Here is a 19,308-nt window from a genome sequence, read left to right as displayed (position 1 = left end):
CCACCAAGGTAAGGCAACACTCTCTAGGAACAAAGGAAGTCTATTAAATAAAGGCTCATAAGCAGGAGCCTGGAGCACTGGCAAGGCACTTGCTTTCACTGGTAGTGCCCCTGGTCCCTCCACTCTCCAGGGACAGAGGGCCAGGAAGCTGTACAGACCAGCTGTGCTCAGGTAATCCCTGGCCATCCCAGACTCTAGTAAAAATCAGGACTTCTGAAAAACAACCATGTTCTGATCCAAGCTGTACATACGGGACAAGAGTGGAAGCATGAGAAGGCAGGCCCGGCCCTTACCTCCAGAAGGGCAGATAAATGCTTGTGCTGCAGCTGTGCTTATGAAATACAAACAAATGATTGGTCTTTAGAGAGCAGAGCTAAAACACCAGTTATATAAAAATAAATGTAATGAGGTTAGCGGCCTCAGCCTAATCCCTCACAGGATGTGCACTCAAGATTATAAAACCAGCAATCCAGCCCTATTCAGTGCGCTGGATACAAACACAATAGGCAATGCTACAAAAAAAAAATGTTGGCAGAGCCCAGGGGACTCCTGCCTCCCTGATGCCTGGCACAAATTCAAAGCCATGGCTCCTTCAGGAGCAGTGTTTATATTTTGCAGCACGCTTTTATCACTGTTTGTGAAAATGCCATTTAAAGCATGAGGCGAAAGGTTAATTTGAAGCAGCGGGCTTTTATGATGTGAAACGCTGAGGAATTATGTGAGTTTGTGGAATCCAGAACCTCAGAACACTGCATTTTATTCCCCTCCCAAACAAAGGAATTGTTACCCACCCATACCCTACCTTTCCCCACCCAATCTGGGGTGCTGAGAGCAAACCAGAAAAACATCTGGAGTGGTGTGGAAATCAAAGCGCTTCTCCACCCCAATGTGTGCTGTGCCAGACAATAAGCTCAAGGGTTTGTTTTGGTGAATGAATTTGTCCTTCAGGGTTTATTTACTGTTACAGGGGTCGGTGGGTTTCTCACTTGGAGCTGGTTGAGGCAGCGCTGGTACAAGAATCCCTGATGTCCCATGGGGTGTAACACAGAGGCCCTGGCTAGGACCCCTGCTTTCAATTCTCATTAGACTGAAGAGTATACTTCTGCTTGAACTTGACCTGCAGTGACCCTTAACATGGAAGAGCCAGTGACCGAGTGTTTCAAGATGTTTGTCCGAAATATGAAAGGCTGACTGGTTCCTTTGCAGTCAGCCCCTCACCGTCCCCACCCCCAACCCTCCCTTTTTTTTTAAGTCTCTGCAGGGAAATGTTCAGCTCATTCAAGCCTTACTTTAGCCAAGGAGCTGCAGGAAAATCTGACTTGGGTGAGGTCAATCACCACTGCACTAGAGGCCACAGCCTGCCAGAAATCTGTGCCTGGCCTTTGAAAGGATGGTGTAGTTGTGGTGAAGGCTATGAATGTGCTTTCACGTGTCCCTGCCAGGCTCCAACACCAATAAGAATAAGCAGCGGCTGGGAATGAACAATTCGGTGAATGAAAGTGTATAAAAGTGTGAGCATGAATTGTTAAAAGGGAGTGAGACAACCAAGTCTCACCCTAGAACATGCAGGTGAGGCAAGTGACACCAGTCCTGGGGTCCCATAGCAGAGAACATACTGAAGGTAACTCGGGAAGGGCTCCTCTCTGTGATCCCATCCCTGTGCCAAGAGCATCTTAGTTTTAAAGTCATTTTTCCACAAGACTGTGACAGGCCTCTGGCACGTTTAACAAAGAAAAAAGCAGAATGTCACAGGAGCAACACAGCCTCATTAACCAGCCCCAACAGCCAGGCAGCATTGGGTTGGGGGAACACAAGCTGGTCAACACATGGACAAGGCAGCAGGCACAGTTCCCCAAACAGTCCCAGTGCATAGGAGACACGGAGGGAGCCAGGTTAGGCAAATTGGTGGCTGACTTGCCACACCAGATTTCTTCTCCCCTCAACTTCAAATCATTCTCAAAAAACAAATTCTTCCAGTCTTAAAGCGCCCAAATTAAAACAGGCCCACTGCAAAAACTAGATCAATTATCTCCAGCAGGTGGGTTCATCTGAAAATTCACTCGAGATAAATTTAGACTACAGGCTTCTGCATATCAGGTTTACTCAACTGAATCCAAAGCAAAATGCAGACACTCCATCAGCAAAAGCTCTGGCTTGCTAGGATGGACAACACAGCCCCACAAAGGGCTTGTATTATCTTCTACCACCCTCCTTGTAGCAGGCAATTCCTGCATTTGCAGAATACAGTTACAGTTAACACTGTCGACTGGAGCCCACCCTCACTGACTGCCAAGATGAGATCCAGGCGCGCAAACAGATTGTTTGTTGAATGTGAGGTGCCCAAATACATCTTGGAGCTCAACTCCAGCACCATAGTCTGACCTTTGTGCCATGCCAATGATTGGCAAGTTAGCAGCACGTGACAGCAAGCAAGCAAGGAGCCAACGATGCATAAGGTGACAGATGAGCTGTGGCAGAGCCACTGTGCCCTTTTCCCGCTGCCTCACTATTGGGTTAGTGCAGCATGCCAAGCCGAGTGGAAACAGCAAGATTCAAGAGAAGCCACAAGAGGAAAGAAAAAAAAGAAAGCACAGCCAAGCTAACAGAATCCAGACGCAACACAGTAAGCCCCAGCAGGACCAAAGCCAACATGTACAAAGGATTCCTCTACCTCTTCTGGGCACAATCATGAGGAATACGGGTGTCTCCTGTTTATGGATAAGGGTGTCTCCTATTTATGGAATCACACAAAGTCCAAGTGGACATGTCCCATACGGTCATTTTGCTTGCATCTGCAGAGACTGCCAGGCTCCAGGGAACATCCATTCTCCTCCCTCATCAGCTTCTATTATCCCAGTGCAAATCATGCTTTACACTTCTTGTTTAAATTCTTAAAACCCTTTGGCTAGGAGGATTTCTCCAGGTAGCTTTGTACTCCGTTTCAATGAGGGCACATTCTAAGCTAAGCTAATGCTCAATGCTAACTCTTACCTAGAAGAGAAACTAAGCTGCTATTTGATCCCACTGGGTCAGGCTCTTAGCTGTTCCACTAAGCATTCCCTATATCCTGAGCAAGCACTTACAGAAATGGTCTGACATACTAACTTCTTCCCTGCTTTATGGACATCACTGAACATACATTCCAAAGCCAGCAACCCAGGCAGTGCTAAGCATGGTTTCCTTCCCCCTGATAGGTCCAGTGTGAATGTGGTAAAATGCTCCTTGCCCATCTAACTAAATAAGACTGTGGTCTGGAGTACAGTAGAAAGGGGTGTGCAGTGGCACAGCCCATTGAATGGATAAGGACCATTAGTCAGCTCACAAGGCAGCTTGCACTTCACTTCCCATCACTGATCCCTCACCATCCCTAATGGATGGGATGAAGGAGAGTTTCCACATGTGCCATGCACTAGCACAGCCCCAGTCAAAATATATGCCTAGGAACTCAGCACGTCATCCCTAGTGTCTAGCACAACAGTGAAATGTGCCCTCTTGTGGTAAAGTGAAGACATGCCCTAGCCTGGGCCCAGAAACACTATAAATAATGTGGGTGGGGAACAAAAAGGGTGTGCACCTTTCAGTCCGATAAAAGGCTTTGGAAGAACACAGAGGGAAGACAGACAGTAGCAAGCTGGGGAGGCGAGGAAGAGGAGGACTCACACGTGATGAAGTAGTCCTGCTGCCTCTTGAACTCAAGGCCCATGTAATTAGGGCTGAACTCCTGGAACTTGATTGTGAAACGGATCTCATGATCAGGCCGGTTGCAGGTTACCAGCACATTGGGATCCATGACAGTGCTGCAGGACTCTGCCTGCTCTCGCTTCACCAAGTAGAGCTTGTAGTATTCGTAAGGCCTGGATGGCTCCGCTTTGGGACAGATAATGTCCAGTTTGTCCCCAATCTCTGGGTAGATGACCAGCCCTTTCCCAGTCATGAACCTAGAGGGAGAGGAGAGAAAAAAGGAAAAGGTTAGTCACATGCCCCATTTGGTTGCTGGTCAGAGCTACTGTTTCTATACTTGACAGGAAAGGGAATGGTACAACAAGGCAGTGACAATTTCTGCTTGCCTAGTACAATGTTCAAGTTTCATCCCGAGATTAATTCTACCTTCTCTATCCCCTTCCCTCCTGGAAGAAAACCTAAAAGACACCCCAAGTAGAAGTCCCACTATTTTCACTCTACAAAATTTACATTCTCAGACAAAAGCCTTGCCACCTATGACAAATGCCTGCAGAAATGGCCACATTAAGATGACTCTCCTACATCACACCTCTGTGCCCACCACACATGCCAGGACAGGACAGGTTTATGCCAGGTTCATTTTTAAACAGTGACTCAGGTGATGGTGCTTCAGGAAGTTTGGAGTGAGGAGAATGAAGCCCCACCCAACTGCACTCCCTTACCACCCCCTCAAACCAGAAATGCCACAACAGGGCCAACAGTGCAGTTAGCCCAAGAGAAAACTAGATCTGGCTGCTGCTGGAACCACTTTCTCTCTTCATGGACAAGAGCACTGAAAATTTTGCTCTTTGCCCCACATAAGAGAATGGAAAACAAGGATCCTGCTGGATGAAGGAAATGTGGTCTTGTTCAGTCTTCCAGGTCTGAACACCTGCCCTGATGACATTAAACTTTATTTGGAAATGGCAGATTGTGAGGGTCAGGGGAGAGGTCAAAAGTATTGAAGAGTGGTGAAAAAATCTTTTCTAACCCCAACTACCCACAGGATTTTTTTCATTCCTGAATGGAAGAGAGAATAAGAGCTATCTATAAAGGTTTCTTCTGCTAACATAAGATTTGCCACAGAGCCCTTAGTTGGGCAGTATGCTCAAGGGACATGGGAGGACTGGATGGAGAACATCAGAGTCTAGTAAGAGCTCTTTGGGGCTGGAAGGCAGGACATCAGAGAAAGACAGTAATGTGATCATAATCAATGCCATAGCTCTGCTATTACAGGGCAATTACTCCTGCTGCAATTTAAATTATGTGAATTAAAGGACTGGGGCAGCAAGGAGGGGAGGGGCAGAACATGTATTTAGTGCAAAGAGTATGATCTGTTCTTGATGGAAGATAACTTAAGAACAGATGTTAATGCAAAATTATCTCAGCTGCAACTCCCTTGATGTAATCTGGGCACTCCAAGAACAGGAGGGTATGAGTACTAGTGAAAGGACCCAGATGGGATGCACCTCCATCTGTGTCCTCCCCTCCTCCTCACTCCTTCCCCAGATGTCATCCAGTCCTTCCCCAGCCCACTTTCCTGCTAATGGAAGATGTCCCTATAGGGACACACCTAGTAGATGCTGTTCTACCCTCCTCCACCCCAAAAATCAATGGGATCAGGCCAGGACTACAGGCATTGAAGAAACAAGATCCAGCATACAAGATCAACCTGCTCTGTGGCTCTAATACAAGTCCTAGCAAGAAGCCAAGGGGCTGGAGTCAGAGCCTGAGCAGCCAGGGATTCTAGCCTCCCATCGCGTGAGCTTCAGAGACAATTAATTTACAGGTTGAGCTTAAAGTCAGGCAGGAAAGGCGGAGCCCAAGCCCACACACTCAGGCACACTTGGCAGGGACTCCCAAAGTTCTGCCTGAGCTATATGGGAAGAGATGTTCAGATCAGCCCTGATCTCCACCTGTTTTCTAGCCTACTGCTTCAGAGATGGGGGCAGCCCTGGCTTTCACTGTCCTTGCCTTTCCCCTCATTCTTCCACTAGTACAATTAATGAGGTGAGGCTCAGGGCAGCAGTGAAATTACTGACAGAGGCTGCTGTCTGCTACAGAAAGGGGGTTCAGGTATGCTGCCTGCCCAAGTCCTTTCCAGCAGCCTGGAGCTCAGTGGCAGCTGTGACTCCACCCAGACAGAGTGCTCCCAAAAATGTGTTCCCTGGCACAACAGGGGCACCTGTCAGGTTCATAAGAAATCATCCCTCCCACTAAGGGCTCAGATGCAGGAATGGAGGGGCGTGGTGGGGAAGGTTCTCACCCATCTTTGATTCCAATACCAACAACATATCTCAATTCAGGAGCTGTAACTTTACCATGCAAGTTTGGGGGGAGGGGAAGTAATTAAGTTTCATAAATGCCAAGATCCTTTGAACAAAGATGCACGGTATGCTCACAGAAGAACAGAAAACTTAACCCCATGTGACTGAGTTTTGTGGCTGTAAAGAGGGAGTGATGGGAATAATGGATGGCGTCAAAATTAATCTATTCTGCTAGTTTCCAGCAGACCACAGAGTATCAAACAAATGGTAGACCCCTGCCCCAGCTGGCTAGGGAGCCCGGCATGTTAGAAGATCGGCCCCTTAGTGCTTACATGTAGGTCACTTGGCTGCTAGTCAGGATCATGTTTCCAAAGTATTGCAAGTGATCAAGTCTTCCCCACCCATCACCTGAGCTCTGAGGCAATCCTATGTGTAGGATTGCATCTTGCCGAAAGAAGCCCCCCTCCTTTCCCTAACTCCCCAACTCCACCCTGTGACAGGCCACAGACATGCACGCTAGGCCCACACAAGCAAACACTTGCATACTCACTCTCAGGTTCCACCCCCAGAGGCAGCAAGATCTAACATCCCTCTCTCCAACCCTGGACTGACTCAAGACATTTCTGGCAAGAACTTCAAGCAACTGAATTCCCTCCTTCAGCCTCCACTGTCTCCCTCCTGCCCAAAAGAGTCCAAGCAGGAAGCCACAGACAAAGCACAGGCAGATGTAGTGAGATTTCCTGGGCAGAGCCCAAATCCTTGGGCTACTCATTTTCCATCTCAGTAAGAAGGAACTCCAGCATGGCTACTTGGGCCAAAGGGTCCTTGCAGGGATGTAAAGCCCTGAACATCCCACCTATCCACCAAATGACACCATCCAGCAACCACAGAGCTGTGGCATAATGGTGTTTGTGGTCGCACGAGATTAAAGTGATTTTTAGACATTAGAGACATTAAGAAAAAAATTAAAAGATATCTAAAATAGGCCAGATGAGGGACTGTGTGAGAATATGCAAACAACCTGAATACATTTGTAATTCTTTTTCATTAAACCTCAGCTCTGAATATCTTGGGTTTACTACATTTGTTTGGGGGATAATCAGAATGCCCCTGCAATGTATTATACCGTAAATTAATTAGGCATATGCTCAACTTGAATTCATCTTAATTCCGGCTTTTTTCTGGGAACTGGGAACATTCCTCAATTTGTTTTTTTAAATGTTCATGTATGAAATTATTAACAATTAAACCGTGTGATGCTTCTCATTATTTGTCAAGCCTGAAAACATAAAGCTCTCAGAGTTCAGGACCAGATTCACCAGTTTGCTCTGGCTGGTTTTATTCCTTCTCTCTCACTCAAGCTGTACAAATCAGCCAAAACATACCTGCCAGGAAAATAGAGTTTATATCTGTGCATCACCAGAACACTAAACAGATGAAATATCTACACCAGTTTCAATTAACTTCTTGCCTCCCACAGTGGGTGTGCATGTGCTTCAGTTGTTTTTTGTCTTTTTTGTCCTTCACAATCCCCACACCTTTTTTCTCATTTTCTCCCTGTGTTCCTTGAAGACAATTCTGGTGCAACATGTACCTTTTTAAGTTAAATGCTTAGGAATAATGGTGATTATTGACTTTCTCTGTAACTCAGCTATCTGTTAAGAGCCTGAGAAGATTCTGAAGCACTGCAAACTTTCAATGGCCACCACCTTCCACTATTCTCTTAAATACAGAAACAATTTATAGGCTACCATTTACTAAGATGCTTTTTTCAAAATGGCCACCCATTCCCACTGTTCCCCAGAAGGAGTGAAACCAAGCTGATTTCAAGGAAGATGGTGACCCTCATGCGGTCATGGAGTGTGTTGAAGGTTAACATGAATTGTAATGGCCATCTTTGTCACAAGTGGCTTTTGGTCTCCATCCAATGAGAATAAGGAGTGGTAACCATTGTGCAAGAGCTCTGCTCTTCCTGGAATGCCCTGTAAAATTCAGCTGCCTTTGCTAAAGAACACTTCAGCTGCAAAAAAAAAAAGAAAGAAAGAAAGGAGCAAGAATGATCATATAGATCCCATGTTAGTGAGCTTCAAGTACAAGAAGTCTGAAGAGTCTCTGTTCTCCACAAAAGATCATTCAGGGCCAAAAAAGGCCCTTACTCAAGGTGACAAATTTCTTCAAAGACTTTTTTTTTTTTTTTTTTTTTTTTTAATTAAAATGCAACTGAAAGGACCCAACAGCTCCACTTTCAATAGCAAGAAAATTCATTGTACCCTGTACGTACATGCAGTAATTTTGGGAAGGACCTGCTGTATTCTTTATGCATAACAAAGAGGTCAAACCTTCTTTAAAGCAAAAACCCTCAATTCAGCCTTAACTGTGGCACTATGACAGGCACCTGCATAATAAAGCACTTTGGGATGCAGGTTGAGAGACACAATGTACCAGACAAGTTAAATTAAGATATGGCAGATAGGCAAAGCACTGTAAAGGAGGATGGCAATGAGAGTGCAGTTCAGCTGCTTGAAGTGATAACCTACTTATCCCATCCAGGACCTGCTTCAGACCACACTGGCAAGTACGGAGCAGCCCTGGGAGCGTGACTGACCCACCTTGCAGCTTCATGGAGAGTCAGAGATATGGACTCTGACCTACAGGAGTCTCCTCCCCACATGGTTGCACTCCATTATGCCACTGGGACTGCAAGGGGTGAGGGGGGGAGAGGATGAGGATGAGGAGCACGGAAAGCCCGAGGCTGCCCTCTAGCCGCCTCTCCTTGCTGGTGCACAGTGGTGCCATCGGCCCCCAGGGGAAGTTGCATGTTTCAGGCCAGGCAGGCAGGGAACAGCACAAATTTGGGAATTTTTCTTTTTTGTAAATCCAGTTTCTCAAAAAAGCTTCAGTTTCTAACTGGCTGGCGTTTTGAATCCACACACACTCTCTTCCATCAGATGGAAGTTTGAAATCAGTTGGCAGCCTGCCCTTTGCATCCAATCAGTACCTTTGGGTCCTCTAACCTAGGGAAGGGGAAAAGCCAGGTACTGCCAGATGCAGCTGCAGCTCCAGGGAGGCTCAGGAGCCAGCAAACAGAACTGGCAGCAGACCAAGGAGAGAGACAACCTAAAATCCACTAGCTCCGACCCAGCGCTTGCAGTCTTAACCCTTTCACTGCTAATCCTCCACCACACCTGCTGAGATGCTGCATTCCTTAAACAGCCCATGGAAACCTCTGAACAGGCCAGCACAGCAGGCAATTCAATTCTTCTTATTCTGAGACAGCAGACACATCCATGCATCATTTTCCCTAGCCACCCAAGGGACCAAACTCAGCAAAATAAACATACATCAGCTGCCTGGCAGAGTTGGTCTGACAAAGTTTTACTATAAAATATAGGTGTTCTTTAAAAAAGGGGCCTTCCTAGGAGACTAGCTATTGGAAGTGAGGTCTTTACAGTTTTTAATATATGGCATCCATGTCCACAGAATTTTGGACATGTATAGAAATGGGAAGATGCAGACAAAGTGCAAGCCTCTGTTTTCGTAGATTCACGGTCAGGCCTGTAACAAAGGAATCAGACTGGGGAGATGCAGGTTGGGACTGGCTGGGCTCTGTCAGCCAAAGATCATTGCCAGGGAGAGGCACAGGCTCAGATTGCCCCTCAGCAAGTAGAGGTGCCTTTTTGATGCAGAACCACTCTGATCAGCCTCTCTCTCTCTGCACCACAGCTAGATTGCTATTCCAACCAATCAAGCAAATTAAACCAGAGTCCAGAGAGGGGTGAAGTGTGTATTCAGCTGCAGTCCCCCTCCCTTTTTCCTGGCATGCCTGCACACAGCAAAGCATGGCAACAATACTCCCATTCCATTCACGACATACTGACCCTTCAGACTTTCCCCACAACTTCCCAAACTACGCTGGTGCCTCTGGAGCAGACTGAGGCACCACATAGCTTGGGATGAAGAAATGAATGAAGCAAGAATACACAGGAAACAGTGACTCTAGCCTAGACTGGCCTCCCCACTTCATTGCCTCCCCTGTCCCAGTCCACAGTTAACTTCTAGGAGTCACCCTAAACACAAAACCATTTCAGTAACAGATGCCCCAACTGCCCCTACTCTATTTGGCTTCATAAACCAGACTCAAATCAATCCAAGGCCTGTGCTGTGACTGCAAGATACACAAATATGCCACCTGGCTTTCAGGCACCAACAGACTCAGGAGAAAACAAATGTTCATAATGGGTAGCAACAGTACAGAATGCTGCACACATTGACAAGTCTCTGCCAGTCACTTAAAAAAAATAAAATTCAGAGGCAGACCCTTAAAATGGATGTGAATAATGAGATACAGGCCCTGCTCAGTGATACCCCCTTTCATCTGATGATTTCAAGTACTTCATGAGTTTTGAGCCTCACAACCACAAAGGATGGTTAAGTAACCTCCTCACCTCCTCCCCAAATCCCAGTATTGCTATGATTGGGGGTCTGGGCAATGGGCCAGTTGGATCAGTCAAACTGCTGCATCCTGGTCTTCACTGAGCTGCAGTTTCTACCACAAAGTGCATTCAAAAAACATAATGCCTCCCGGTCTCCCTCAGCACCACAACGCGACTCCATCCCTTTCTCCTGGACACTCCCCTCCTTTCCCAGCTTTCTCCATGTCTGACCCCCGGCCCCGATTTGAAGGGAGTTGAAGGGTGCAGTCAAATACTGGAGCTCCTCATTAGCTGCGGCTCAGCATCCTTTCCTGGTGGCAGTGAGAAAGACGTAAGAGGTTACTTAAGTTAAAAGAGAATGTTACTGGCACAGCAAGTGCAGGAGCTTCAATAGAAAGAGAGTGACGGGCTCACTCGTGGTGTTTACTTGTATTACTAGCAGGTCGATTACTTTAAGCCTGAGAGGTGATTTTCAGTTAGTGTTTGCAACTGCCCACCTCCCATCCCAAAATCCATAAAGCCTCTCCAGGCTCGGCCACTGAATAATGTCTCAGCAGGCCAACCGGCCAGTCTTCAATGGCCAGAGCACAAAGGCTGGTTTCTCTGTGGCTCTTCTCGCAGGCCACATACAGAAGCCTGTTTGCTTAGTGAATTCCTTACTCTGCAGGTTCCTTGGGAGCTATCAGGTGGCAGCATCCAATTTCCTCATTGTTTCGGGAGGTGTTTTCTGATGGGAAAGGTGAAAAGGGTATTTGTGAGCCTTGTAAACCGATTCCTCAGAGTTGGGTAAACAAGGAGAGCTCTGTTGGCAGCAGGCCTCAGGGAGTCAGAGATGCCTGCGCAGAGAAACTAAATTAAAGAGCAGCCCTCCCCCCTTCTCCTCAGAGAAGGAAGGGGCTCTCTTCTAGGGACCACCACAGCCAAGCCCAGAGGCTTCCCCTGCAAGCAGGCAGGGCTGCGGAGGCCAGCCAGCATGACAGATGGGCCCGACAAGGCCACTCGGTACTTTGTGCCTGACACCCCACCACCCTTGACAAGTGCACTCAGCCAGCTCAGGCTTAATCCTGGCTCACTCAATATAGGTTTAGGGATCCAAAAAAGCTTATGTGGAACCTGATCTCATGGCCTGGATGCCACATCTGGTCTGTTAATCCTCTGGCTCCAAGGGTACCCCATGCCAGACGTGCTGAGTGTCCCAGCATCACTAAGGTAATTTAACTGGAGGGGAAGGGAGCTGGCGGAAAGGATACGCCCCCAAAACAAGCTGGAAGATGTGGGTACGTTTAAACTGCCATGTGCCACTTGGTCCGAGAAGGCTGTGCCTCAACATAGATGTGAATTGCATGCAGGCGTCACGGCACGCTCCAAAGCAGAAAACTAAAGAGGGACTTCAGGATAGCCATTGCCTCCGTGCTAAAAAAAAAAATCTAGGGGAATGGTTTGGGACATGTCAGTTTAAGCTCAGAAAACAGCCTGCGTTTAGTGCTCCAGGACAAGGAACAGGGAATCCAGGTTCACAGCGCTGCTGGAAACTTGCTGGGAGGCAATCGGAGAAGTACGCTCTTCCACAAGAGGCCAGAACAAATCAGGGCGGGGTGGCTGGCACCCTGTCAGCAGCAGCAGCGAAGTCCAGGCTCAACATTCACTCCAAGGGGAACCAGCCCCATGGCAGGTGTGACTGAACAGGTGGGACTTCAACCAATTCATTTGCAGGATCAGCTACTCAGCTATGTCAAACTAAATCTCAGATAGCACAGCACGAGGTCAGAGGTCCTGGAAGCCTCCCAGGAGCTGACCCAGCACAGCCCTGTTTGCTCAGACACAGGACAGAGAAACTGTGTTGCTAGATGCAATTAAGAGTTATCCAGTCTTGATGGAAACAGATTGGTTGTCTCCCCAGAGGAAAGAGTCCCCTTAGCTGTGGGGCTGCTGCAGCTTTAGCTCAGGCATGAAGGCTATTACAGGGAGAGGAGATAGGCACTCTACCCCATCACAATGATTTGTGAATGCAGGTGTCTTGCCTTGATTTGCCACATCTCAGGTACCCGACTGTCCTGACAACTGCTCAGCATGAGTTTTGGCTAGAGTCCGTGCACACAGTAAGCTGGAGCCTCCGGCACTAAAAATATAAAGACTGACAAACAGATTCCGAATGACCCGAGAAGCGACTGCTGCAAGCAGCACTATGCTGACTCCTGTCTCTGTCTTGGCTTAACAAGAGTTAAAAAAACAAAGAGACAAGGGGTTAAGAAACAAAACTATGGCAGTTAGGCCTGGGGTTAAACAAACTAGAGAGCCCAGAACTGAGGCAATACACCATTCCCCCCCAGTGAAGACCCTTTTTGCTTTGCATGCTAAGAACATTGGCAATTTTTTTTAAGGCATTAGCCAACATGTTTTAAAACTGTTGTTTAAGACACTAGCATAATGCAGACAGGATACACCACTCTTAGAAACAGGTTACACTCTCACATCGGCCTCTGGCTTCAGGGCAAGCATGACCAGCTAAATGTGAAACTTTAAAACAAAACAAGCATTTTTAAATAACCTGTTTTCAGAGCCAAGACATGGCCTTGCTCCATAGATTGTGAGCTCTCTGGGGCAGAATCTGATTTCTTCCACATCTGAAATATAGAGCCCACTTAAGAGTTACCACACACACACATATGCTGGGGATCCTGTGAGGAAAGCAGAACAGCATTTTACAAGTTTCCTCCTTGTATAAGCTACCCTACGGCAGATTCCCTCCAATGTAGACTACCTATGCTATCCACTATTTTCTTCAAAGAAACTCAAAACAAAAGCTCATCTTAAGAAGCAGGTGTCTTTTAGTCCTCCTTGTGTGTATGATGGTATAAAGGCTTCATGATAGTTTATAATAAAGCTTAGCATGAAACAAGCATAACAATAGGACTCTAAGTTTTATATTGCCGTAGGTAAAAACTACAAGTGTAGTTGTTGACCTTAACTGTGTTTTCTACCTTTTCAGTGTTTGAAGAAAATGTTATTGAAGTAGAACAGAGTATGTTAGCTAACTTTGAAGTTTTTCTATGTTAATTTCCCCAAGTTTTCAAAGGAACTGAAAACTGAAAATGAAAAAGAGCAAATTCAGGGTCTCAAAATGAACAACGACAATGTAGCAAAGAACACACCAACTACAGTAAGTCTGACTACCAAGAATGTCGATGTTAGACTGGGCCTGGTCGCTGCTCCTATGCGAGTCTGCTGTCATTTGTCAAAGAGATAGGACTCTACCAAGGAAAGAATGTCATCATTAGTTAACGTGGCATTTTCAGACTGGCAAGAGTGAAGCCAACATCAACATTACAGTTAATTAGGCCACAGGAGTTTGATAGAACTGTTGTAATGTGTAGACGCAGGTCACTGCCTAGCAATCAATGGTGTACCATTAATGTGGCACCATCAAATTGTCAGCCCAAGTTAGGTATGAATAAAGAAAGGAATAAAGGATAGTGGCCTAAGCTATACAGATAGCAATCTAAAGTGGAAATTGAGTGTAAACTCTCAGCGTATGTGCTTGCAAATGGATGCTGAAAATGTGATGTTTCCACAATATATTACTACTTCCCTACATTAAATGCACAGGAAATCAAAAACCCACCTCCATTCTATTTTGTCAGGGGAGTTTACTTGAACATTTATCAGCTATTCCTATTCTCTTCCCCAATTAAACACAGTTCTGACTAATCATAAGTATGGTTTTGCTACTGTTGCAAAATAAGTCTCCCACCCCTAGACTAGTCTCTACCTGGTGCCCAATACTCACAGCCACTAACTACAGGGAACTGATAAGAGTTTTTCCCTTCCTCCATGAAGAGGAAGAAATTCTCCAGAATCTCCACACACTGGGATCGCTCCTCCCTCCAGTAAATGCAGGCTGCTTTTGGAATAAGTGCTACCATATAATACAGCAGCCTTGAAGTTGGCAAACCCATTTATTCAGGCCCAGTAAAACTATCACGGGGCTAGTATCAGCCATTAGCATAATGTTAAGTTAGGTGACAACAAAGTCAATGCCAGAGTTGGCAAAAGTCATCTCCATCTCCAAATTTAGAGCAAACCAGAGAGGAGCAAGAGTACTGAAATGTCTTTGCCACTCATACTGGCATCCTGCAGTTTGCTTTGTTAGACTCAATTTCCTTCTTTACAGAGGCACAGATCAACCCAAATCTACATCAGAGTGATACAGAAAGGCTGTCCACCTGCCTGGTCTCTGAAGGGAAGATGAAACAGCTATCAGCTCTACTCACCAGGAGGTTTTCCCAGTTAGTTCTAGAAGGCAGGCTTAATTTGAAGGTCTCAATGGAGTTAACAGCAACTCATCTCCCTTCACATCTCAAAAGCCTAGTCAAATAGGGAACATAGGAATTACCATGCTTAATCAGATTAATGATCCACTTTAGCCAGGCAGCCCATCTGACAATGCCCTGTACCTGTTCCAGAGGAAGGTGCAAAAACACCAGAGCACATTAGCACAGACTAACATGCCTATAGGAAAAAAAAAAATCTTCCTATCCCAACCAGTTGGGTTGTATGCTGAAATATGAAAGTTTATGAACCAGCTTGCTCTACCTGCAAGTGTTATTCCAGCCTAATCCTTTTTGAACATAAAGCTTTTCTATGAAAGCAAGTTCCACAGGAAAACAATTTCTTTTCATCCGTATGTCATCTTTTCACCTGTTAAATTGAGCTGTTCATCATTACAATAAAAGGTAAATAGGAGCATCTGATTCACCCTCTCTATACTTTTAAGTCCTACTCTTATCTTCATGTCCCATTTCTATTACTACTTTCCCTTTTCAAAACAGCTCTAAATCTTTTGTCTCTAAGCTGTCTATGTCTAATTATTCCCACTGTCCTTCTACAGACCTTTATTTCTCCTATATACATGTTGAGATGATGTGATCCAAACTGAACACTGCATTTAAGGACATCCCTCTCATAAAACAGTCTAATATCTTGTTTGCTCCTTTGGCCTCACCCATTCACTCAGCAGGTATTTTTGAGCTTTTCAAAATGGTGCTGCAGGCATGTTCTCCCACCCAGAATAGCTCCAGTTAATTTAGATCCTAGGTCCAAATTACAGATCATTTAGAGCCTGTGTGCATGATAGTTCAAAATACTCCTCTCACATGCATTACCCTGCACTTGTTTATGTATTCCACCTGTGCCAAGTTTACAGCTTCATTAGTCTCAACCTCCTTAAGTTATTTGGAGTTCTCTCTTAATGTTGCCACATCAGAGTTCACCCAGATCCTCAGGGCAGCCTAAGGATTTTTTGGAAATGGACTGCTTCAGCCTTGTTTTTCTCTAACCATTTCCTAAAGCATGAGAAAACTTAACTTCTCACTAATAGCTACTTAGTTCCTTCACTAAATTCTTGGGAGAGACTTTAGCAAAAGCTTCATTAAAGTCCAAATGTATTAGATCTTCTGGTTCAGCTTCATCCTCTAGTTTTCTAACTCTCTGAAAGAATTCTAATAAACTAAAATGAGAATATTTTTGCCTACCAGAAGCTGTGATTGGCTTATTCCTGTTAAATCACCTTCATCTAGGGATACTAGCACTAATTTCCTCAAGTAGTTTACCTGGTTCTAAAGTAAGCCTTATTGGTCTGTAATTCCCAGGATCATTCCTAATGCCTTTAAATGATAAACATGATATTGGCTCCCCTCCAAGCCTCTGATATAGCAGCTGATTTTAATGATTGATTACATCTTGTTAGCAGCTCAGCCACTTTACTTTAAGTGCCTTCAGAGTTCTTGGATGAATACCATCTGGTCCTTTTGACTTATTGCGGTCTAATCCATAGGCTTGTTCCAATACTACTTTTGATTCCTCTATTTGACAGTGTCCTGTCCTTATTACCTTCAATGAGAAGGCTGGAAATAGGCAGACTTCACATCTTTCTTTGTCATAAAGGCTGATGTAAAAAAGCTGTGTAGCTTCTCAGCAATATTTCTCTTTCAACTACTCTCCCTACTCCTAGATATGGAAGGTAGGTCTCAAACTTCCCATTTCAAAGTCTCAAGAACGTTGTTTCTCTCCGACTCTAGGCTTTTCAAAATGTCATAAGGACTGCTACATTTTGCTTACCTTTAGCATGCCTATGCCTATCTCTTGGCACTGTTTAGGCTGGATTCCCCATCTTTGAAGAACATCTTTTGCCTTAAACACCTTTAGATTGCCATTAAGCCATATGATTTCTTCATCTTCACTTCCTGCTTCTTTTTGTTTAAGCAAATACATTTGCTTCAGAGTGTTAGGTAACTGGATACTTAACAGGCCTATAGGCTAATTCCAAAATCTTGGTTCATCTTGTAGGAGTAACATTGTTTTAATTGCTAGCTCTCATTTCCTTGACTATTCTTTGCTATACCCAAGTTGGGAATTCCAGCCTCTCCTCCTCTCAAAAGTTAGCATATTCCCTGCGATCAAACTCTGAACTACAGCCACCCAGCAGGTGACCATGTGCATGCAGCAAGCTCATGAATATTGATTAACTCCATTAGCATAACCATATGGCCTTGGGAATTTATCCCTCAAGGGAAAGCGTGTGACCTGTGGGGAGCAGGAGGGGAGGATGCCTACTCAGAGGCCTTTAGCTTGTCTAATCTTTTCATGTCCAAGGGAGGAGAGTCCCCACACACCGTATTTCACGCCATACTGTACACAGAGGCACTCTAAACTTGTCATCTCTTTACACGCTTGGCTCCAAGTCTACAGCCACAATGGTGCCCTATTTGCATACAAACAGTGGCTCAAAAGGAACGCTTCCCTTCCTCCCCCTCCTAGAATCCCACCCTGGAGCCTATTCCGGAAGTTATGCCTCATGGGTTTTATGTTCATCTTGATAAACAGCTAATCTGGGCCGCAGATGTCAATAAATGCAGAATGTAAACTTCACATGCCAGGAACTTCCCAACACAAGCGATTAGGCAGACACGAAACCCAGGGAAGTGAGCCAGGCCCAAGCCCTGTTGATAGGGCAGGCTTTCTGCAGCGACAGGTGAGGAGAGAGAAGTGCTGAAATGAAGGATAGAAGATTTTAAAAGAGGCACCACACAGTGGGCAAAACGCAGCACAAAGATGGGAGATAACAGTCCATGAATAGCTGCTATAGAGAGGCAATAAGCCCACAGCAAAGGCACGGGCTGACAGAGGATGCCACCGCCCCAATTCATTAAACAGGACTGGTTCTGTTCACAGATCCCTCTCTGGCTCACTTCATTGCCTAAAATTACTGGCTTTAGTTCTATCATGCTATAAAAAAAAACAACATTACTCCTCTCTGTTCTCCAGGCAGGCATGAAAGGGATAGCCACACTGTGAAAATACAGGCCTGGCACACAAGCCTGGGGAGACTAACATGGGCAGGCAAGCCACTGACTTATGCAAAGATGTGAAAAGTTATTTGGGTGAGAATCCAGTTGTTTCCTCCTCCTCAAAAAAGGATCGCTTTCATTCTATCTAAACAACCCTGCGAGCTGGGCTCAGTTTCTCTGCCTAGAATGTTTCCAGGAAAGGCAATTCCACAACCCCTCCAAGGATCTTATTTTGTCACCCATGTTCTTTGTACAGTCTGTAAGCATTTCTGAATCTCTAACCTAAACTCTGTCTGGTGATCAGCAAAAAAATCATTTTTAGTTCCTTCTACAGCAGCTCCTTAAGTTTGCAGGTAGACAAGGTTCTTTGGATAAATGTGATATATTTTATTAGACCAACTAAATAGTTGGAAGCATTGTTCTTCGCAAGCTTTTGGGCACAAAGACCCTTCCTTCAGGCATAGGGAGTCTGCCTATAAAAAAAATGAGAGAGAGAGTGTGTGCACTCTCCTGGGTGGAATAAAAGCCAAAATGCAGGTCTGTGAAAGTGCAAGTGCATGGCAGGGAGGATCAGAGGGATGGGAGACCATAGGGGCCACAGAGGTGGGGAGGCAGGAAGGGGAGTGATGTTGACCCGGTGAGAGAATGTAGCTGGTAAAATGCAGACAGGTTATCTGGGGTTATCAGATGGCAGGCAGGTTATAATGTGCCATAAATCCAATGCCTATATTTAATCCATGATTTTTTGTACCCAGTAGATTTACGAAGTTCATAGGCTCATCCATGAAAGGCATTTTGTAAATTCCCATTGAGGATTAGAACAGAGATTGGAGAGAAAGCAGTTGTCTTGTGAGAAGTGTGCACCCACAGGTAATTGCATATTTTTGTCTTTGACAGATTTTCAGTCAAATTTAAGGAATAAAGCCGTAAAACAAGGAGGTAATCCCAACCAGAGTGGCTCCTCCGAGTGGTTCCAGGAGCTGGAGAATGGGAGTCCAGACTCCTGGCCTGTCAGTACCAGACAACACCAACAATCCCAAAACATCAGTCTGCTCCTTTGTAGCCCTGACACCTCCTTCAATTAAGGAAAAAAAATCTAAACAGAGGGGTAGCCAGTGCCTGGAGCAGAGGAATAATCTAATAAAGCCTAAATGACCGCGCCTTTCCTCACTGAGGGAGAACTCCCTTTAATTAAATTATGTAAAATCCTGCCAGGTGCTGCACCATGGCGAGTTGTTCTAAGGCGGCCCACCCTACAGGGCCCCCAGTGGAAACAGCCCACCTCAATTGCCAAGGGTTAAAGGCCCCTATTAATAAAGTCCAAGAGATAAGCAGCAACTTGAGGGCTTTTGTTGGCTGCCCTCTTCACTCCTTCCACTCGACCCGTCCCCCTCCCAGACACACTTTAAGGCCATTTTTTCACATTTCAGGTTTAATGAGGCCCATTCAAGCCTCCCAAAGACAAAAGGCCCTTCTCGTTTCTAAATGGATTTACACGACACATCAGTGAGGCATAAACAGGTCGGCATGGTAACCACGTTC

The 19,308-nt window shown here is 45.5% G+C and overlaps 1 protein-coding gene across 1 annotated transcript in view; it reads right to left on the bottom strand.

The window, feature by feature from the left end:
• The window catches only part of EFNB1 (ephrin B1), a 47,420-nt gene extending 31,990 nt beyond the window's left edge, over positions 1–15,430 (bottom strand). The window contains exons 1-2 of the mRNA XM_006020495.2: positions 15,423–15,430; positions 3,661–3,938 (exon numbers count right to left, since the gene is read on the bottom strand). Of these exons, the coding sequence (XP_006020557.1) occupies positions 3,661–3,934 (274 nt within the window). The 5' untranslated portion in view covers positions 3,935–3,938; positions 15,423–15,430. The remainder of the gene's footprint in view (positions 1–3,660; positions 3,939–15,422) is intronic.
• Between the last annotated feature and the right edge of the window lie 3,878 nt (positions 15,431–19,308).

Source organism: Alligator sinensis, unplaced genomic scaffold (assembly GCF_000455745.1).
Source record: "Alligator sinensis unplaced genomic scaffold, ASM45574v1 scaffold809_1, whole genome shotgun sequence".
NCBI lineage: Eukaryota > Metazoa > Chordata > Crocodylia > Alligatoridae > Alligator > Alligator sinensis.
Note: the sequence above shows the minus strand (reverse complement) of the source record. Positions and strands in the feature narration are given on the sequence as shown.